This window comes from Suricata suricatta, chromosome 3 (genome assembly GCF_006229205.1).
Source record: "Suricata suricatta isolate VVHF042 chromosome 3, meerkat_22Aug2017_6uvM2_HiC, whole genome shotgun sequence".
NCBI classification, from domain to species: domain Eukaryota; kingdom Metazoa; phylum Chordata; class Mammalia; order Carnivora; family Herpestidae; genus Suricata; species Suricata suricatta.
In genome coordinates, this window is record NC_043702.1 from 22,821,388 (window position 1) to 22,845,581 (window position 24,194).

At 34.0% G+C, this 24,194-nt stretch overlaps 1 protein-coding gene across 8 annotated transcripts in view; it reads left to right on the forward strand.

Annotated features, from left to right (window-relative positions):
- Window positions 1-24,194, forward strand: part of IKZF2 (IKAROS family zinc finger 2) — a 147,633-nt gene that overhangs the window by 99,803 nt on the left and 23,636 nt on the right. For all 8 annotated transcript variants that reach the window (XM_029933905.1, XM_029933907.1, XM_029933902.1 and 5 more), the window contains one exon: window positions 4,451-4,618. In XM_029933905.1, the coding sequence (XP_029789765.1) occupies window positions 4,451-4,618 (168 nt within the window). The remainder of the gene's footprint in view (window positions 1-4,450; window positions 4,619-24,194) is intronic.

Genomic DNA, 24,194 nt, shown 5'->3' on the forward strand with positions numbered 1-24,194 from the left:
GAGTCAAGAAAATTCAAAGACCCTGAGTATGGTCTATTGAGTATTTAAAGTAATCAATATTTCACTCTATCTGCAGTGATTGTCATGAGGACTGTTGGTTTGTAAACACAAAAGTAGTTTCATACCTACTACTCTACTGTTCATTTGTTGATATTTACTGCTATAGGAGCATTGAATTATTTTGATTCTGAAAATACTCAAATTGACAATGTTTTTAGTTATACGGATTTCCACAAGGTTTGTCGATATGGGATTCACTCAGCTAGTAAAGGCAAGGAGAATGGACAAAACTATTTTAAGTCCTCTTGCAACTCGATGAACTTTTATTGTTAATAAATGTTTATTGGAGTATTGTAAATGTTATACTTCCCTCACATCTGGAAAGTTTTTGTTAAAGTTAGTAGCCATTCTTAGAGGAGCTTGGGATACCTGCCACACATCATTTACCTTGAAATTGTGATGTGTCTTTACATTAACTATGTTTATATGTATGTCTGATGACCCAGTTTATACATCTGAATGGGTCATGACATTTTCAACTCCATTTTTGTACTCTTTGAGAACAGAAAGTCTATTTGTGATTTTTAACTTAAACTAGATTGAAAAAATGTGGTCAGGATCTAGTCATTAACCAAATATTTTCTCATTAATACCATAAACTACTGTCTTCATTTTAGAACTTCCCCCTCTTACCAGTTATTTATAGTTAGTACGAAAGGCATGGTCTTAAATTTTTAGAAAGCCTTTGGAAAACGTGTTTGTGTGTTTAGCTCATAGGATCTAATATAAAATCGATAGTCAAAGAAACTACACTACCATCCAGTTTCCTAAAATGACATGGTGTATCATATTTAACTCACTTCTTCTTTCTCTTTCATACTGCACTAACAGTACCACTTTCATACTGTACTAAAGTGCCAATCCCAGTGTCTTAAAAATGGCTTGGTGTTATTTCCTTGGTGTTGCTACTTTAGTAGGCAGTCAGGTAATATTGTCATCGGATACTGCAGGCATCCTAACTGGGATATAGGCAGAAGTAGGGGTGGTAAATCAATCTATGCACAAACACAAATTGATGCAGACATTATAAATACATACTGTCCTTAACTTTGCCCTTCTTTGGGGTAGAGTATTACCCATCTTTGTAACTTTAAGTTTTAAGCACATTATTTTGTACATTGTAGCTTTGTGGAACCATTCTCTTGCTCCAAGGCCCTCTCAAGAGGTGCTTGGGCTTTTTCATGTTTGTAGGTGGTTATTCCATCCAACACAGAACACCTTCTTCCTTTGATTTACCAAAGCAAGTTGAAACATGTATATTTATATTTCAATTGGATATTTAAACACAGATCAGGAAATATTTATGAAAGTATATAAAATATTGAATTATAATTTTAGTAGATTATAGATAACTTCATTCTGGGAATAACCAAAAAAGGTCCTTGAATATATTAGTAGATTAAAAAACAAACAAAAAAACAAAACAAGCAGATGAGAATGTAAATGAATGATAGCATGGCTACATAATTAATTGTTCTCCTGGATTCAGAGTTGTTAATCCACACTTTTTTGCCCACCCTATGGGGGAATTAATTATTACAGATACAGTACCCTACTTGATTTTTTCAATTGAATTACTGTATAGTATACTTAGTAAATTTCTGAAGTTTCCTTTTATTTATATCTGAAGAACATGATTAATATATTTTCAAAGTCTAAACTAATTCTAAAAGGACTAGTTGATTCAGTCTATTATTAAAGAAAGAGCAAATTATTTAAAAAATAATTGAGATGTGTTGTTTCAAGTCACATTCACAATATGGGTAGCTAACTGAACCTTTTACTTATATATCACATCATTTTCCACATATTTCATAATCCCAATTCAAGGTTTAACTCACGTAAAGCAGATTATTTCTCAAAGCTTCATCCAATTGAAATAAAAGTGAATTATTATCATTTCCCTTTTCCTCTTATCAAAAATGGGAACATGACCTGTTACCTTCATCATACCTTTCTTTATTTCCCATGGCCATGCAATACAGTTAGCAAATGCCTCCACACAAAGACTTAAACACTCAGCAACAGACAATATTTCCTGACATACCTAGACCTCTTATTTCTCAGACCCCCTTTAAGGATGGTCATATAAATTCAGAAATAATTCTTATTAAAAATATTTGAAGATATCTGAAATATTTTATAAATGTAAAAATGAAATTATCTTGTCATTCATTAGTCTCATATACTCAATTAGATAAATTTTAAAATTCTTCTTAAAGATAGTTATCCTTTTATTTATTTTTCCTTTTTTGACTACCATTACTTGGAATGACAAATTCAGTACTCTAAATTAGTAATTTTCAAATATTGCAATTGTAAGAGGCTTAATGAAAATCTAAGTTGGCATGTTAGAGGAGTATATTCTAAAGGCAAACGTGATTTCAAATGTTTTTTTTTTAATCAAACTAATTTAATTAATTTTAAAGTTACGACATACCAATTTGTTACTTGCCTGGAAGACCCTACATAGAGAGATTTCAAAAGTAAAATCAAATATTTGAAGTGAAAAGTATAATTTGCATTTTGCTATTTTCCTATGGTATAAAAATTTTCACAGAGAAGGTGCCTCTTTCTTTTTTATTAGTAATTCTGTGGCAGGGGTGGGGAGTAGAAAATTGTTTTTATAAAGCTATAGACTGCTATTTCATTGAAAAAAATGTCAAGGAATTAAATTGTATGTGTGTATGTATGTGTGTATGAGTGTAAAGATTTACCAATTTTAGATTTATTTTAAACCTTTGATTAGTTTGTGAGAGACTTCATATAAGAGGTTTCTTGGTAAAATATTTCTCCTTTAAGTGGTATTTAGCATTGATTTAATTTGTCAGTTTTATCGAATCAAACAAGTGAAGTAAGATAAAATTTAAGATAACTACAACATAAATTACTTTCACGCAATATGCCAGTACAAGGACTTTTTCATAAATGTAGCTCAGAAGAGCTCCAGATTTTGTAAGAAAATCCTTAACCCTTGCTACACAAACACAGATTACATTTTTCCATAGTATTTATCTGATAAAGTTCCAAAATGAGCAAGTATTACAGACTTTAGGATACACCTAATGTATCAATGTCTTTTAGGTATTATAACAAATCCACATGATAGAATATGCAGTGGCAGCTGGAAGAAAATGGCCAGAGTTTGTCTTCTTTTTGCCTCCTACCTTTCTTTAATAAAAAGAATCACTGAATCTGCATTATATTAAAAAGGCTTGCCCAAATATTGAGGTTTCCTTATTCACTATTTACGAATGTTTCAGTTAAAGATACAACACATGACAATTGATGTGTTTAGGTATTAAAATTATAATCTTCATCTAACCTCAAATACAGAAATAGTACAGTTAAACCAAAAGTGAATTGTTTTATTTCTTAACTTTATTTCTGTTCTAATCTTTGAGCTTTACTATTTTGTGCTATTTATGTATTAATCTATAATTTATTTCATTTAGAGATTGGCAAACTTAAAATAGCATTTTCTTCATGATTTGACCCTACTTGCCAATTGTACTGCTTCCTCAACTATGTGTTTTTATGTTCAGTGACATTGGTGACAGCCTGTTGATCCAGTAGACTAATCTGCTAATTCTGGCTTAAACAGTGTTAAAAGAGAGACAGGATTTCTATCGAATTATTTTCACAACAAAAATATACAGGAAATGTTTGGATTAATAATTTTCTTTGGATTTTCTCTGTTTATATCAAGAAATTTTTCCAAAGCTTTCACTGTTAGTGACTAGGAGAATCGAGAGACCTGGGGCCTGGGCGAACTTTTGGAGATTTTGTGATAATGAGCTTTGTTAACCTGGTTCATTCATTGAGCCCTTTTTGGCCCTCTGTTAGTAAATCATCGGCTAAATGAAAGAGTTAGACTAAAGATCCCCTTCTGTAACTTTAAAAGAGATAGCATGGCATAGGATGTCGTCCAGCTGAGCAAGATTCAGTTATCAGTTTGAGTATTTTTTAGCTCTGTGACTATAATCAGATACTTTGATGCTTGAACTTCAAGTTCTTCATTTGTAAACTGAAACTATAAATACCTAATCAGTAATATAATTTTAAGGATTGAAATATTCTCTGTAAAGCAACTAGTAAAGTCAGGAAAGTGATGGCACTTAGTTGTTCAACCAGTGGTGAATTCTATTGCTGATTTTTTTGAGTCACTGACCGGAATCCTGTAAAATTAATATGAAGAGAGGGAATGGCGCTTGGCCTAAAGTTTAAGGCTTTGGTATTAGCAAGTTTTAGGAAGATGAAGGGTTAGATGACTTTTAGGGGAGAAGAATCTTCTCCGCACAGAGAACCTGGCACCAGTTAATAGTGTACAGCAAATTGATCACTTGCATATAACCTACCTGATCTTTCCTACCTCTTTTCCTTTTGGCAGGTGAACGTCCCTTCCACTGTAACCAGTGTGGAGCTTCATTTACTCAGAAGGGCAACCTTCTGAGACACATAAAGTTACACTCTGGAGAGAAGCCGTTCAAATGTCCTTTTTGTAGCTATGCCTGTAGAAGAAGGGACGCCCTCACAGGACACCTCAGGACCCACTCTGGTAAGTGTCTCTGACTCTTTGATAAGAAAGCTAAAATATGAGAATTCAGTGAAGTGTTGCAGAATAATACAGAGTAACTTATGTCCTTGGTATATGGTTAGGAATGAGCTAGAAAATATTTTTATTTGTGTACACTGAGTGACTGATAAATCTTGCAAGATGCATATGGCCCTTCCTTTTTTATACTCATAGACTTGGCCAAAAGGAGCACTGTCCACTGAAGAGTCTCTTATTTCAAGCCTTTGAAGTAAGGAAACAACTGTTCTGTAGATTTTCTATTATTTTAAATTTTATAGTCATTAACTTAGCATAATTATTTCATTTATAATATATAAATTGATTTATAATCAATTCAGTAATTATGGTTAATCCAGGATAATAGAAAATCTAGTGAAATATCATAGATACATACTGATATTACCATAGAGGAGATTAAAGCTGTGATATTTTTCCACTTATATAGAGCCCAGGCTGGGAGCTCAGTGGGAAATCAAGCATCACTATTTTTACTCTTGAAAATATTAGGCTCATTAGAAAATTGGCTGTAGAGTATTTTATATTTCATTTAAACGCTCCTTGTTTCTTTAACTCTCAAAATACAGTCATTGGATTTTCTCCGAAACATTTCTCTGCTTCATAAATCATCATTAAAAAATCTAGATTAAGTGCAATATTTTTAAAATGCTAGAATATAGTACCCAAAAGAGAAGGAATGATTAGAAATCTGAATGAATCTCATTTGACTTTTAGTGTGAATTGCCATAACCAAGAAGTTAAAGGCAGAAAGTTAATATAGAATACTCGCAAGCCAGTTTTATATCCTTCTGTTCATAATGACATATTAAAATTTAATTTTAATATGAAGATATGATGGAAGTGATATTTTCATCTACACTGACAAATTGTATTAGAAAGTGCTGTGGATTGTGAGGTAATACTTGTATTGTCTTTTTTTTTTTTACACTTTTTCCGATTAATCCTTAAGGCCTTACTTAGTTTTTAACATGAATTGTGAAATGTATAAAAATTATTTAGATACTAACTTGTCAATATGGAGCAGTTACAGAAAAATGAAATACAAACATTAAAACAAAATATTTTAAGTATATATAGTTACTTGCCTCCCTGACTCAAAGCAACTCCCTTATTTCCAACTATGACATTTTTTATTTTATTTTAAATTATGGTACAGAAATTACATCTTTATTATAAAGATTCTTTATTGAAAGAATATTCTTAGGACATGACATTACTTCCTTTAGGTAGCCATGTACTCTGGCTTATTAAAGTATTATTGAGTTGATCACAGATTATATAAAACATAGCTTTTCGTTAACATTAGCTATCTCATGAAGCTGAGACAAAAATACAACTTGAAACATCTATTTCATTCTTTACAAAATTGTGTTGCTTTTAATATTACGGTTTGCTGTGCACATGTTACTTTACCTGGGATTACTATATTGCCCTTAGAAGGTTCAATGCCTTCAGTGCTCAACTTCTAGAAGGATTTCCATACTCACCTTAATTTGTGTTGCTTTGATTTCCTTTTTGCTTTTTTAACACATCCATCCTGTGGGTGGTGTTTAAGAAGACACCTTGATTTTTGTTTCTATTGAGCTGGGCAGTTTCAACATCTTTGTGCAGATTAGCCATGACTCACCTAGGGATTCCTGACTGGTGCCTAATGAAGTGAGGATGAAAAAGATATCATTCCAGAAGTAGGCTGTTCCCACTGGGTTTTACCAGGCCAGACACTTGACTTACTTACATGGTTCTATGTAATTATAAATTTTGTGTGTGTGAAGTGAAGCTTTTTCTGTGAAATTATATATGTTGTAAATAAGTATATTGCCTCTTTGAGGTTCAAGAAAATAGGATGCTATAGCTGCAACCATACTGATTTTACAATTTGGTATACAGAGTCATACAGAGTCATGACTTTGTAGATATATAAACAGATAGTAGACTCAAAGAAGCTAATTAGAATTTAATGGAGCAGTGAGGGGTAGGGGGTGACATCTAGCTACTGCTTCATCAGTGAGTGATATGAATTCAGTCATACTTCCAACTGTAACCTAAAATATCTGCCAGTGGTTTTTTTTTTTGTAATAGATACAGTATATAACAGAGCTGCTGAAGTCCATGCTTCTCTAATTGTTCAGATAGCCCAAATTGATCATTATAGCTTTCTTATTCCACTACCAATTGCATCTTCCTCTTAAGCTTACCCTGTTTTATACCACCTGGGCTACACAGGATTCTTTATCTGATGAGTGACCCAAACCTGAATTTCTGCAAATAATGAGTATTTGATGGTCCTGTTTTCCTGGAATTACTGCAGTTTTTCAGGAACCAGGATTATTGGGCATGTTTTTTTAAAAGAGGTGCCCCAGGGAATCTCCTGAGTTCCAAACATAGCAACAACCCAAAATCATCTTGGTCATCTGGAAAAGTTCCAAGCAATAGTCCACTTCTCTCCCTGTTAGTTTAGCAGCTTGAGATGCCCCAAATAGCCAGGGAGTAGTCCAATATGACAGACCTAGAACTCTGATCCCTGGTGGAAACATTCTTCCCTTCGGTACCTAGCACGTACATCAGAGCAGCATACCCAAATATGCCTCCCTCCTGATGGCAGGTGCAAGGTGCAGTCATTTGCTTTTACTATAGAGGACCAAATTCAACATGTGTAGACCACTAAGCCTGTAACATTTCACTAATGCTGCTAGTCTCTGAACTTTCTGTGGCAGTTGTCTCCTGTTCTCTAGCGTATATCTTACTATCTCCAGTCAGTACCATGAATGTAATGTTCCAACTTGATGTTCTGTGGGATGTCAAGATGAACAAGATTTCTTTGAACTATATTATAGAAAAGAGGAGAGTTGACATAGCTTTAAGGTAAGATAATTAAAGTGTGCTGTCCCTGCATAGCTTTAAGGTAAGATAATAAAAGTATGCTGTCCCTGCAATGTGAAGGCAAAGTACTTCAGATTATTTTTGTTGATAAGGAATTATTTTTCAAAGAAATTAAGGCAATACCTCCATACCTGGCATCAGGGGCTATGTTAATACACACCAATAAAGATATTACAGCTAGAACTGCATCTATAGTTGCCTTTTGATGTGAGTAAATCTACATTCATTCACAAAACCATCTAGCTTGCATTAGCCTAATATACAGAATAAATGTGTGTAGGGTAGGAATCCCCATCCCAACATCTTCGTTTTAGTTTACTATCTTGGGAGAGATACAAGTCTAAGACTATGATCTCCAGTATGGTATCCACTAGCCACCTTTGGCTGTTAAAGCACCTAAATATGGTTGTCTAGGTCTTGTGGGCAAGTGATATTGAAATGTTGAAATGATATTTTTGATTAAATAAAATCTATTAAAATTAATTCTACCTTTTTTAAATGTGGCCACTAGAAAATTTAAAATTACATGTGTGACTCATATTTGCATTGTACAGCATTGTTCTTAGCTTTTTATAATAGCCATGGGTCAGGGAACCAACGTAAGAGTCCTTCCCATTGTACGGGGCTCCTGGGTGGCTCAGTCAGTTACGGGTCTGACTCTGGATTTTGGCTCAGGTCATGATCTCACAGTTCATGAGTTTGAGTCCTGCACTGGGCTATGTGCTGGCAGTGTGGATGGAGCCTGCTTGCGATTCTTACTCTCTCTCCCTCTTTCTCTGCCCTTCAGCTGATTTCTCTCTCAAAATAAAAAACTTAAAAAAAAAAAACAGTTCTTCCCATTGCTATATTTATTTGTTCCCACTATACTGTAAGATACACTTGGGTAAAGTCTACATACTTATCTTGACCTCCATATGCACCTCACTTTGAACTGGTGGACTGTGGTGACATTTTGGATTCTAGAGATTAATGTCAACTCAGAGTTACTCTAATAGCACTAACTAATAATACGTGGAAGGACTTGTTATTTCCCTTTTCCTAGTGCACAATCACCATCATAGATGGCCATGGTTATTCTGGAATGACTTAGAGGAAGATTCATAGCGTATCTCCATGGCCAGGTTTCAGGATCCTTTCCAAAAGGGGTTATCTCCATCCTTTCTTCTTTATATGATTTTTAGGGCCATCAGAAATAACCATATCACACTACAGTCTTCACTCTAATCACCACCATTGTCACTTCAGCAAGTAAAAGCCACGTGCTACCAGCAGTGATAATTTAAGTAATCACATTGCCAACAAATGCCTAGAATTAGTAGTATTTTATTAACTTTCCAGTAAGAAGTCCAATCTGTTCTCTTCAAATATGAGCAACTTAATGCCAAAATGCCATTTTGAACTCTTTGAAGCCTTGGGCCATTCCTGTTAGTAACTGTCAATGAAAGCCATGACAGGAGCAATGAGACACTCAAATAGGGAAAATTTGGAGACATTAATGATAATATTAACAAGAAAACAGTGAGGTATAAAGGAAGCCAACAAAAGATGGTTGAAGCACACTGAGGTTAACAATAGCAAGAAGCCATTAGTAGCCCTATGTCTGGAAGGACAATGGGGTCAAGGGATCTCTAGAATGAAGAGAAGTAGGAGATGGGTCTTGAACACTGACCTTCAGTAGAAGAATGTACCTCTACTAACCTGTGACTGAGGAATAAACACCTTGACTTCACTCTTTCTAACCTCCAGTCTCTTGATGATGCCTTACATTAACTGAACATAACCAGAAGCCAGAGGACAAAGAAACCTACTAATGAAGCCAGTAGGAATTAGCTTTCTGCAGGAGCAAAGAAGGGTGAAAATGGCTATGAAGATGAAACAGAATAGACCACAGATTGACCAAAATTTAGGACCTAGTGCTCAAAATTATCAGTATAGGGTACTAGGCATAATTTAATGACTTTAATATTAATTTCTGTTTTTTATGAATATAATTAGTACAAAGTAATTTGGTTCCTCCTACTTATCCCCTGCTTTGGGGAATGACTATCCATTGTTTTAGTCAGTTACTATGTTCTGTGGTATTGATATTGCATCTTTGGTGGGAGGAGCTAGCAGAGAGAGTGAGGGAGACACAGAATCAGAAGCAGGCTCTAGGCTCTGAGCTGTCAGCACAGAGCCTCATGCAGGGCTGGAACCCATAAACTGCGAGGTCATGACCTTGGCTGCTTAACTGGCTGGGCCACCCAGGCTCCCCTTTTTTCAGTGTCTTTGAGAACTTAACACCCTTGTTATGCAACAATTAAATTTTTAAGATTTCTCACTAATTTTTATGAGTATTGTTGCCCACCTACAGTTCATGTGAGCATTTTTAAATCAACTCACCTTTATTGACTCTTTTGCAGAGTGGCAAAATTTGTTTTTAGAAACAACTTTATTTTTGTATTTATTTCCTTGAAATATGGATATTTAAATGACTTACATAATTATAACAATAGGTACAGCTGGCATAAATAGATTTGGCTAAAATCATAACTGACTCAGTGACTCTCTAATTCAACCACTGGAAGTGTTGATGTTGGCATACAAAGAGGGGCCTTAGGAGCTCTAGGAATTCAGGGCTTCAGGGAGAGGCAGTTGGTCAAGAGAGCTTTTTGCTATTATTCTTATTTTACAGGTAAGGAGACAGAGGCTCAGAGAGGTCATATAGAGCCTAGATTGATGCCAATAGTCAAACTCCAAAATCTGTACTTTATGTTCTGGGATAAATGATGCAGCCTCATGTGTTTATTCTATAAAACTTTTAATTCTATTAACTCAAAATGATAAAGAAAAAAAGTACGAGGTAGAGGTCAAAAGATCAAAACATATGAGTTTAGAATGGGCTTATTGCAAATTAGTTATATGACTGCATCAAGTATTTAATTTGATCTCTAAATATCCCTATGCTCCCAATATTATATGATGCTAAGTACAGTGTGTTATCTTTTCTCCTGGGATTTGGCTGCTGATCATTCATTACAGCCAAATCTTAAAGAGTAAAAAAGTAGTCCCTACTTCCCACTGTTTTTTTCTTACAGTTTGCTATGGTTTAATTTTAAAATAGATTTGCATAAAATGGAGTATGTCTGTTTTTTAGATGATCTTCATAGCACCACTATTTCTTCTCTGCAAACTATCTACTAACTCTGTATTTAAGAGATAGCCTTGGGGCGCCTGGGTGGCTCGGTTAAGTGTCCAACTCTTGGTTTCAGCTCAGGTCATGATCTCACTGTTTGTGAGTCCAAGCCCCACATCAGGCTCCACACTGTCAGTGTGCACATGTGCTCGCTGTCTGTCTCTCTCTCTCTCTGAAAAACTAAAAGAATAAAATATAATATTTAAAAAAGAGCCTTGATATACTTTCTGATTTTGTACTTCTGGCTCCAGATATGCAGATGTTTACTTAAAACACATTCCCACTTAAGAGTACGTTTTAGGGGCGCCTGGGTGGCTCAGGTGGTTAAGTGTCCAACTCTGGATTTTGGCTCAGATCATGATCTCATGGTTTGTAGGTTTGAGCCCTGCATCTGACTCTGCAGACAGTTTGGAGCCTGCTTAAGATTCTCTCTCTGTCTCTGTCTCTTTCCCCCATTCCCTCTCAATCTGTCTCTCCTATGCTTGTGTATGCTTGCACTCTTTCAAAGTAAATAAACTTAAAAAAATTTTTTTATAAAACTCCTACTGTATACACCAGTAAAAGTGTGAAACAATGTTGAATTTTTCCTGTCACCTTTGCTAATTAGCACCTGAAAAATATTTCCTACACTGGAATAGAAAATGAGTTTAAGTTTACAAAACCCTGGTTACTTAATTTAATTGCATGCTTTAAATCTTGATTACAGTCATTGATAACTTTTTTTTTTTAAACTGAAAGGATGTCAAGTTTTATAAATAATTAATCAGAGACCTTAAAGAATAATGCTTTGGTAGTGTTTACTAGTATTTGCCATGGAAAAGTTTGTTTTCTAACAATAATTTTTAAAAAGTATATTTTTTTACTTATGGAAATATATCAAATTAATGTATTATTTTTCAGTAGTATATAATTCCTGTGAATAATTTCCATATTTTATTCCCTGCTTCTTGAGTTTATAACAGAAGAAATCAAAACTTTCTTACTTTGCTTATGACAGTGCTGTATACTTTTTCTGAAATATTGTCCAGTCAGAAAAAAATGCTTGTATAACAATCATCAGTGTTTGAGGTTTTGTTTTTTTTTAAAGTGTCTCCCCTTATTATGAGTTATATAGAGCTTGTCTACTTGTCTTGATGCTGGATATTTTATTAGGATTGTTTTATTTATTACAATATTTTGGCTAAGTTTAAACAAATATCTAACAATTACAACCCTCTTTCTGCTTTTTGTCACACTGAAAACAAGATGGCTGGCTGAAAAGGAAAAAACCCATGTTTTTATATGTGGAATTTAAATGATATTCTAAGAGGGAGTGGGAAGAGAGGGGAACGAGAAGAAATAAAGAATTGGAATGTATCATTAATACTAGCTGATGATCACAGATTTTTTGCCTGATGATAAAAATATCTATGCTTCTGTATATGTTATATAAGGGTACAGGTAAATAAAAGATACTCGTTTATATTTAAAACTCTATCCATTAATCTTAACATTTACCATATAAATGATCTAATCTGCCTTGTAAAAATTTATAATATATTTGTGATTTTTCATGAAGAATCAGTGACTCAGTACTCCTATTACAAAAATGATTTTTATTAGTTTAGTCTCTTAGATTTTTACTTAACAAGTAATTATAGTCCTTTCATTCCTAGAAATTTGATTAGTGTGCTTCATATGTTATATATTGCTCCTTTTAATTGTCTTTGTTATACCCCAATACACTGGGGAAATAGTGTTTCAATTAAGTCTTGGACCCCTATTAATCAAAATAATACTTAGCATACTTGTTATTTTTTTTTAATCTAAGAGAAACTAGAATTGCCTATTTTTTTCTAGTTAGCATTTCAGGTATATGTCTCCCATACTCTAATGCTATGTCTAAATCAACTATTTAGCACAGAATAGAAGCTTATATATTTTTAATATATGGAAACTTGTATAGTACATATGCATTAGAAATTGCTTTGTATGAATTGTAAGGAGGAAAAAGTAAGTAGGAATGTCTCTTACACAGCCTCAAAAATTTTTATGCCATATCTAAAATTCAGATTTGGCTACAGAACTCTACTGGATTCAGATTCTTACAAAAATCATTTATTGCTTAAAAAATGAAATCTTTTCAAACATATGAAAATGAAAAATCTAGTGTACCAAGGAAATGTATTGTCTCTTGTACTCCAAAAAAGCCAAAGAAATATTCCTTATCACTCAGATATTTTGAAGATGCTTGTTTGTTGTGCCATTATCATATTGTTCAGAGATACAGTAATAAAATATATTTGAGTAAGCAGATCAGTGTAGGAGTTATTTGATATTTTTTGTTCATTTCATTTTTAAAATTGGAATTCCTTTGAGTTTTCAATAAGACTTGCTATATATTTTAAGGAAAGCCTTAGCTTTCAATTAAGCCAGTATTTATTATATAATTCTTTATTTAGATATACCACCTAAGAATAAATACTTAGTAAAATTAGGTTATGTGATAGATCTGCATCACATAACTCTGGAGTTCTAGCTGTCTGGGGAAACCTGCAGGGTGTTGAAGTCTTCCTCTTTTACTTAGGGTTGACAAGCCTACATTATTCTGAACAGTTCTCTAGTTTATTTCCAAACACTTTAGGAATGTTGATTTTTGCAGTATGACTTTGTAACCTAGTCAGTGTTTGACAGTTTTTAGCCTAAGAACTTTGTGCTTTATATCTAATTGTCAGTTTAAAACTATTTTGTCCTATAAAAAGCAACTGGACCAGATGTACCATGTAAATATCCATCTGTTAAAACAATAACTTCCCCCTCACTGTACTTTTTTTTCTAGTTCTCTTATATAAGAACTGCCTTTTTATTTTTTGAGACCCTGGAATCCCAAGGTCTATATTTTGCCCATAAAAACAGCTCATAAGTACTGAATACTTATATTAGTTCCCAATATTGATTTTTTTTTAAATACATTATCAGTGACATGCTACAAATTCATTTACATGTTTTCCATTATTTTTAACTCAATATCTTTTTTGTTCAGTTATGCTTTTAACCATTATGAGAAAATACCTATTAAATACTATGACTCTGCCTGCTATTGAGTATATTTGTACATTTACCTTCAGTAGAATGTTCAACTGACCGAGAGGCATTTTTAAGGTATAAACAACATGCTCTTAGATAAACTGATACGAAGAGATACTCCTCCTCTTCAAATTTGTTAAAAATAAAGTTCAAAAGTAGTATCTGGCTTTGAGAGATAGAGCTAACTTTTGTCCATATTGTTAAAGAAACAATTAAAGGTCAAATGCTCTAGTTTTAAGTCTTTTCACACAGGGCCGTCTGTTCATCCTACAAATGAAATGCCTTCAAATATACTGTCATTTCCTTCTATGGGATTCACTGTAACAGCCACATCATCTCCTTTAATTACTGACTGATAGGGGCTCCATAAACTAGAAAGGATTCTAAAGTGCATATTGCTTTTGGTATCACAATCCATCTTGTTTTATTAAATTATCTTTCCCTCTTCTGTCTCCTTTCATTTTGACTCTTTTTCCCCCAATCCTTCAATGTTTGCTTCATTTTACTTCAGCTTTTGAAGTATAGACCTTTGAATATTAACTATTTGATTATTTGTGAAATGAGTGAAGAGTAAAATAATATCTGAAAATAGGTACTTGGCTAAAAGGTGATCATTATCAGTTATTTTCATACTGACATCATTTTGAACCCAGATCATCATGACTTTTCTACCAGATTTGCCAAAAAGATCCATTTAAAAAATACTAATCCATGGCCCAATATGATGATGGACATATTGGGTTAAATTATTCAGAAACTGATTCTAGTGTAGCTCATTCATAATAGTGACGGTGCATTAAGTGTAGTATAATTTGTCCTGCAGACCTCCCATGAGAAGGAACTGTTTTCACCTGATTGTAAACCTGGCACCTGGCCCACTTGCCGGGTGATCTCCCAAGTGTGAACTTTCCCCACCCTCCACCCCTCCTTCCTTCCTGAAGGTGCTTGATAGAGGTGGATTACACTGATAGTACACAAGCAGTGTCAGTTGCACACATGATTTGCATAACTGTGCTGTGCTGATTTCACCTAAATCCTGATAATGATGCCCATGGTGCCTCTCTGTATGCTTTGCAATAAATACTAGAGAGAGGGGATAGGATTAGTTTTTTCATTCTGGACTCTTCAAACATACTCTTAAGGCACTGCCCATTGCAACATGAGGAGGAGAGAAAAACCACTTTGAGTTAAGCTAGCTGGTAAGACGATCCATGTGATTTCTATCCAGTAAGTGGAACACTTTTCTTTTCCAGACCAATAATCATTATATACTCTAGCGTATACATCCCCTCAGAAATTAAACTTTTTGAAATTCTTTTTAATGTTTAAGTATTTTTGAGACAGTGAGTGCAAACTGAGAAGGGGCAGAGAGTGAAGGAAACACAGCCTGAAGCAGCCTCCTGGCTCTGAAAGTCAGCACAGAGCCCAACTCAAGGCTTGAACCAATGAACTGTAACATGACCTGAGCCAAAGTCAGATGCTAACCAACCGAGCCACCTACGCACCCCAGAAATGAAGTTTTTGTGCGTGTGAACTTAAATTTTTTTAATAGTATATGTGATCTCATCTTTTTTTCAAATAGCAGTTGTCATGCCTCTTTAAATTTCAAACACTTATTTCTAGAAGGAATTATTAAAGAGAAGTCTTCTATAACATACTCATGTGATATAGCACTTAACTTGGGCATGGGAATTTTTTAGATCAGTCTACTGCTGGAACCTTTTCTCCTTGTCTTTTTCTCTTGTCAGGAATTGTAAAGAAATAGGCAAGAATCATGGAGCTATTCCTCATTCTTCTGAGTCTTCTATAGACATTGGCCTCATTGCCAAGTTGACTGGCACAGTTTTGCATCCTGCATGGATGTTGGTGTGGACAGTCTAAATGTGTGGCCATTTCACATTTTCTCTTCCACGTCCCTGAGGCTGTGGGCCTGGTACTCTTAGAACTCCTGGCAGAGGTGGAAGGGCAGCATGCCAGCTTTATTACTCAGTGTCCAAAAGGGCACATCACACTGTTTTTTTCATTTTGTTTTGTTTTGAGGTTTTTTTCTTTTTTTGTAAGCTAACCTCCACCCTCTTATTTTCCTACTTGATCCGTGTATGTGAGTCAAAGAAACCTGTTCATCTACAGCCTGTACTGTCTTGCCAAATCTTGTAAGAAAACTCCCAAATGGTTAAAAAAATCTTACAAATGTGGTATATAAAAACCAATATCCTTCATCATAATCATATATATTTAGAATATAATTAAATTTTTATTAAAATTTTTAAATGTATATTTGTTTTTGAGAGAGATAGAGCCTGAGCAGGAGAGGGGCAGAGAGATAGAGAGAGAGGGAAACACAGAATTCAAAGCAGGCTTCAGGATCTGAGTTGTCAGCACAGAGCCCAAAGTGGGGCTCGAACTCACTGTGAGATCATGAGCTGAGCTGAAGTCAGATGCTTAACCAGCTGAGTCACCCAGAGGTCCCAAATTTTTATTTAAAATATCATGAATCATCTATCAGAGTAGTCATCCTTTAATTTGTACAGACACATGATGATAAAAAGTATATAGATAAGAATACTAGAGGCCCCCTGGGTGGCTCAGTTGGTTAGGCATCTGACTCTTGATTATGTCTCAAGTCATGATCTCATGGTTCATGAGTTTGAGCCCTACATTGGGCTTTGAGTTGCCAGCTTGGTTTTCTGTCTCCCTCTCTTTGTTCCTCACCTGCTTGCCCGCTCTCTCTTTCGCCTGCTCTCTCTCTCAAAATTAAAGAAAAAAAAAAAGATCCTAAATTTAGCATCTCCAAGAAGAGATCTTATTCTCTTTTGCCTCTACATCCCTTATACTGTATCTGATGAATGAGTGAGTCTGTGGGTGCTCTCAGTTGAACCTTCTTGCATTAATCAGTAAATTAGTTTAAGATTTGTAGAGGCCAATGGTGGTTACATGTACTTCCTAGTAGATGATAAATGTCAGTCCACTACAAAAATAAAAAGTTAATGGCTAATATTTAAAGTGCTCTTATCTTGTAAAAAGAACTATTTTAAGGGTCTTAATTTACAGATAAGGAAAATCAAATCTAAAGAGGGTAAGCATAGCATAATGATAAAGAAACTGAGTCATTATGTTGTACACCTAAAACTAATGTAACATTGTATGTCAGCTATACTCAAAAAATTTTTATAAATAAAAAATAAATAGGAGAGATGCTACCTAACATCCCCACTACAAACTAAATTTATAGTTTTAAATATTCTATGTATGGTTCTATATGTAAAGCTTATTATTATACTTTTACCTAATTTTTTATTCATATTTTACCAACAATGTATACTATTTGGATTAGATTTTTAATCATACAACACATATACACACATCCATACCCCAACATGCTCAGTATAATAAAACTAAAGGATCATATCATACTGAAATAAATATTTCCATAGTGCTTGAAGAGATATAGAAATTTAGAATAAAACAAATCTAAGAGCATTATAAATTATATTTGTGAGAGTACTTTTTGAAAGTTAGGTTCTGAGATAGTAAAAATCTTACCATTAAAACCACATATGCATATCTTTTGCAACCTTACTCAGGAAGAGTTGGGATAAAAGCTGTGTTTTGCCTGACCCCAAAGCCTCTGCTCTCAGTTACCATAGTCCTGCTTTCCAATCTGTTCTCTAAATAGCACCCAGAATTCTCTTTAGTAACCTGGTTTAAATCATGTGATTTGTTTGCTTAAAATCTTTAATGGGCTTCCATTGCCCTTCTCATAAAATCAAACTGCTTATCATGGCCAGTGGAAGTTCCTCTCACCTCTTCTGTCTCATCATATACCACTCTGTCTTTCAGTCTGTCCTTTATTCCTTTATACTCTTGGGGTTTTGCAGTGATGATCCTAGAAGTCACTCCCTTCAGCTCTTTCTCCAGTTCTTGGCATGGATGCCTCATTATCCTGCAGATACTTGGTTAAATGGCATCTCCTTGGAGTGGCCTCCACAAACAGCCTACCTAGAGCATCCCCTAGTTACTCTTAATCTGGCTGTCTCTATCTTAAAGTCTTATAGAGCTTGAATCAGAATCGACAGTTATCTTGGTTTTAAGGTTCATGCACATGTTGCCCATCTCTCCCCACTGTCATTTGAAGGTAAGCTCTATGAGATCATTGCCCTCCTCTGCCTTATTTATTAATGTATATCCACCTCTTTGGTGGTTGGCACATAATAAATAACAAAAAGGTTTTGTTACTTAATTGAAAAAATAATGTGCATAAATTGAAAGAGAAAATAATGTTTTTATTTCATTCTTGAACAGCCACAGTATTTTTACTGATGGGATTGTGCACCTTGTTGGATGCTGCACAACTTCCCACATCTTGGAATCAGATTGGTTACCTCCACTCTAATTTTCTGTTCCACATTTATCCTCACACAGTACTTGCTTTGTGTTGCTGCAGCTCCTGAAATCTAGCTTCACAAAGATATGACGTCATTGAAAAGAATGTAATGTGATAATGTTGAAACTGAGCAAGTAGTTTGCATGTCTGAGGATGTTAAATATTATTATTTCCCTCAAAGATTTAAAATATCCTGTGCTCATCTTGCTTTAAAGTATCCTTTCCAAGAGTTGGCTTCAGTGTCCCATTAAAATTTAAGGATCACAAGGCCTAGCACATTAGAGAATTATGGTTTTAATCAGAGTATTAGTTGTGAGTATGGTGAAATGGTTCTCTCTACACTAGTAGCATGAATATAAATTGGCAACATCTTTTTTGAGGCAGCAATAGAACAATAGGGATCAAGAACATTAAAATTGTTTATATAGAGGGTTCATACAATAAAAAATAGACAACTAATTCATTATAACTTATGGATACTCAGAAAAAATTATCAATTGCACCATATTTCACTGCTCATCTTTGTTCAGATTAATTTATTATTCTGTAAGCAATTGCCAAGTAAAATCAGATATCAAGTTCCCAGTTTTTGCATTATAAATATTTATAGGACAGTGGGTGCTTTTAATTTTATTGAAGGAAAATGAATGTGGTATATGCATAATGCTGTTGGTGATTTTATATGTATCATGACAAATGGTAAATATATTTTCTGTATATAGATGTGGTTTTTTGCATGTTTCTGTATATGTAAATATACATACATCTATATAAAAATAAAACACTAACCACATATATTAGTACTATTGTAATTTGTTTTATAGGTTTCACTAGGATAACTCTTGAAGTGACATATTTCAAGAAAACATAAGTGAACAAGACATGATTGTGCTATATACCTTCATAACACCCTATGAATTTATGGTAAACATTCCTATTTCAAAATTATTTATGGCTGTTTGCTTTGGTCTTCCTTTTGGGTAGATATTCGGGGTTTTTAGTACAGAATCAGGTATTTAGTTCAATTCCTTATAATGACAGATGAAGAAAATACTAGCAAACACTAGCAAATTTTTTCTAATCAAATAGTTGTCAGGATTATCAAATTTTCTTTATTGCATCTTAAATTTATAATATATTGCTCAAGGCAGTTGAGTAATCTGTATCTATAGCTCTGATAGATTATACTGATAGTTCTCTGCTTGTGAGTGTAGGATTTTTGTGAGGGACAGTATGTCAAAGAAGACAGCATATTAACTTTTGAGATAGTTGAGATAGCACTAACCCTGCTATCTTTTGTCTTAGAATCTTTATCATACTGTATACTATTATTTATTATAACATGTATTATAGACTTTTAGATATAAGAAACATTTTAGTTACTGGAATTGTATTGGTAACAAAACTTTTACAAGGTTAGTGTGACTTTCTTGGTATTTAATCCAATTACATATATAACTTTTGGCTTCAAACATGGTGAAATATTAGGAATCAGATTTACCCCCTGCCCTGAACAATGAGAACACCAAATAAAAACATATTAAATGACTTTGAGACATTGAACAATGGGCACTGCAGTACTGGGATTCCAGAGAATAGGAAAACAAAGGTGGGGAGTCCTCTAATTATCTGAGCTGACTTCCTAGAAGCAGTTCCCAGGCCATGCGTAGGAACAGGAAATCCAAACATAGCCAGTCTTGCTGAATTGAGGAGACATATCAAAATCCAGGGAGACCAGTCATCTTCGAGTATACTGGAGTAGGAGTATCAGGAGGGAACTGCACAGAAAAACTGGAGTTTTGCAGAGTCCTCCTTGACTCTTTGGCTACATAGCCATCTACCTACCTGTATGAAGAAAATACTTGCAACTGGGAAAGGAAGGGGATGGAAGAAAGCAGAAAGCCAAACAATACCTGTAGCACATGAAGCAATAGGAATAGTTCATTCTCTCCAGCAGTGTGGCAAGACTGTAAGTTCACTGAGTAAAATCCTCAGAAAGCTTATCGCCTTTGTAGCTCAGACTAAATTAGCCTTTAGATTAAAGCATGCTCTGGAACTGCACTGAAGCATAAAAGCAAACAAGCAAAAAGGTTGAACCGATTCCAAGTAATGTAATAGCAGGCTGGAACAAGTGAACCACAGTTTAAGGAAATGCAACAAACTCTAGAACCCATTAAGGTAAAATTCATAATCTCTAATAGGCCATTAAAAATTGATATGCACATAAGGCAGAAAATATTACTGATAATCAGTAGAAAAATCAATTAATAGAAACAGACTCAGAAATGCCCAGGTGGAGAAATTAGCAGACAAGGTTGGTAAAACAGCTGTTATAAACATACTCCATATATGTTCAAGAACATAAAGGAAAATGTGAATATGATGAGAATAGAAGTGGTCCTAGAGGTAAATGTGTTTATATTAGAAAAGAAAAAAGGTCCCAAATCAACTAATTACACTTTCTTAAGAAATTACAGAAGACAAGCAAATTAAATCTAGAGAATGTAAAGAAAGGAAATAATAGTAATAAAAGGAGAGTTCAATGAAAAAGAAAATAGGAAAATACTACAAAAATATCAATGAAATCAAAGTCTGCTTTTGCTTCTGCAAAAAGATCAATAAAATATATAAACCTCTAGCCAAGATCAATCAGTACAATAACACAACTCTCAATTTACCAACATCAGAAGTGAAATTGGGATGTCCCTAAACCTCTGATAGCCATTGGAAGTATAACACAGAGATATTATGAGAAAAGGCTATGTCAATAAAGTCAAGTGGATGAATTAAATTCCTTGAAGTACAAAATTTATCCAAGCTCACTCAGAAAGGAAAACTATGAATAGCCTCATATTTATTCCAGGAATTGAGATTATAGTTAAAAACCTTCCCACAAAGGAAACTCCAGATTACTTCACCTGGAAATTTTGTCACACTTTCAAGGAAGAAGTAATTTAAGGAAACATTAGGGAACAAATTCTTCCAGAGAATAGAAGGGGGAAAAATGCTTTCAAGCAAATTATTAGTTCAGCATTACCCTGACACCAAAACCAAAGACATTGCAGTAACAGAAAACTATATAGTCATATACTTCATGAGCCAAGGAACTGAAATACTTAACACAATTTCAGCAAATAGAATCCAGAAATACATAAAAAAGGATAACATATCACAACCCAGTGGAGTTTATCTCAGGAATTCAAAGTTGATTTAACAGTGGGAAAATATCAATGTAACTCCCCATATTAATAGGCCAAAAAAAAAGAAAGAAAACATATAATCATCTTCATAGATGCAGAAATAGCATTTGACATAATTCAGTATTTATTCATGAGAAAAAGTTCTCAGCAAGAGAACAGAAGGGACTTCTTCAGCACGGTAAAAAGCTATTTTTGAAAAACTTTGAGCTAACATCAAACTGCTAATAAATGAATGAAACAAGGAACAAGGCAAGAATGCCTGTTCTATCTAAGTCTATTCAGCGTTGTGCCTGGAATCTTGTTAATGTAGTATGGCAACAGAAATAAGTAAAGATACGCAAATTGCATCGGAATAAGTAAACCTGTATTCAGTTTTAGATGATATAATCATCTATACAGAAGAAACACAAGGAACTCATCCCCCTAAAATTCAAACTAGTGAGGGATTTCATTAAGATTGCAAGAAGCAATGTTAATATAAGGTAATCAAATTTATCTAGCAATGGAAAATTGGAAACTGAAATTTAGAAAGCAATGTCATTTACCCAAAATACATAAAATTCATAAATTTATGAAATATTTAGAGATAAAATTATGTAATTTTATGCAAGGAAAACAAACATTGCTGAGGGAAATGAAAGACTTAAAGAAACGGAAAGATTTAGTATGATCATGGTTTAAATGACTCAATACTGTTAAAATATTAACTCTCTTGAAATTAAGACTATCAGTTTAATACAATCCCAATCAATATCCCAGCAGACTTTTTTTGGAGAATTTGACAAGCTGATTCCAAAATTTGTTTGGAAACACGGAAGATCTAAAACAGCCAAAATAATTTTGAAAAAGCAAAGGTATATGACTTATACTACCTGATTTGAATATTATATTAAAAGTATCTAGTCTTTTGGTATGGTTTATGGATAGACATAGAGATGAATGAAATAGAACAAAGAATCCAAAATTATATTCACAATATATGATCAATTGATTTTTAACAAAGATACTAAGATAATTTAAGAAACAAAAGCTAGTAATTTTTATAAATGGAGCTGGAACAATTGGATATACCGGTTTTTAAAAAGAATGGCAGGTTATCTGGGTGGCTCAGTGGTTAAGCTTTTGACTTTGGATCAGGTCACAATCTCACATTTTATTAGTCTGAGCCCCACATCAGCCTCTGACTGATGGCATGGAGCCTGCTTGGGATTCTCTCACTCTCCTTTTCTCTCTGCTCCTCCTCTGTACTTTTCCTCTCTCAAAATAAATACTTAAAAATTTTTAAATGGCATAGGCTCTACCTTGCATATATACACAAATTAAGTTGAAATGAATCATAGATCTAACTGTAAGAGATAAAATGCAACTTCTAGAAGAAAACAGAAGACAAAATTATTGTGATATTTGGTTAGTCAAAGATCTTTTGGATGAAACAAAAAATAGGGGCTTCTGGGTGGCTCAGTTAGTTAAGTGTCCATCTGGCATTTCATTTTGGCTCAGGTCATAATCTCACAGTCTTAAGATCAAGCCTAGCATTGGGCTTTGGACTGAGCATGGAGCCTACTTAGAATTCTATCTCTCCCTCTCACTCTGCCCCTCACCTGCTTGTTCTCTTTCTCTTTCTCTTTCTCTCTCTCAAAATAAATAAATAAATATTAAAAATAAAGCATAAGAAAATATTGATAAATTATACTTCATCACAATCAAAAAACTTTTCATAAGAAAGTCCAATAAAAGGCAAGCCACATACTCAGAGAAAATGTCTGCAAACCATATACAATATCTAATAAAAGACTGGTATCCAGAATATGTCAAGAACTCTTGCAACATGATAATAAAATCACAGACAACACAATAATAAAAAGTAGGCAAAAGATTTGAACAGATACTTTAAAGAAAATGTGTCAGTGGCACACCAAAGAAAATATACGAATGGCAGATAGGCACATTAAAAGATCGGTCTTGTTAGACAACAGAACAACACAAATTAAAAGCACCATAAAATATCAATTCCTTCCTATTAGAATAGGTACAATTAAAACCTGAAAATACTGTTTAGGCATGGATACGGAGTAGTAATTAACTAATATATTGCTAGTGGAAATGCAGTGATACAGCCATTTTGGGATATATAGAGATGGTTTCTTATAAAGTTAATCAGCTACCTACCATATGATCCAGCAGTCTTTCTTCTAGGTATTTGACAAGGAGAAATGAAAACATTTATCTGCACAAAGACTTGCCTGCAAATGTTTGTAGGAGCTTTATTCCTAATAGCCATAAGCTAGAAACAGCCCAAACTAGTGAATGGATAAACAAACTGTGGTACATTCATACAATGAAATAAACTACCAATACATGCAACACCATGGGTGAATCTCAGAATCATTATGCTGAAAGAAGAAACCATACACAAAAGACTACATACAGTATGATTCAGTTTATATGAAATCCTAAAAAAGTCAAAACTGCAGTGACCAAAGCAGATCAATGGTTGCCAGGGGATTTGGCACAAAGAAGGCAGATGAAATTTTTAGGGTGACGAACATGTTTTGTATTTTAATTTTTGTGGTTATAAAACTGTATATACTTCTAAACTCTTTGAATTGTATACTTAAAGTGGGTGGATTTTATTTTATGTAAATTAGACCTCAATAAAGCTGATTTTTAAGAATAAAAATCTACATGTATTAGAATTCAGGAGTAACATGTATTTGTGAGGAAGATCGTTGCTTAGAAGACCCAGTGAAAATCTGTTATCATGAGATTGAGCCCTACTTCATCAAGTCAGGAAAGTGAGAACTCTAAAACAACTGTTTTCTGTCCACCTCCCTC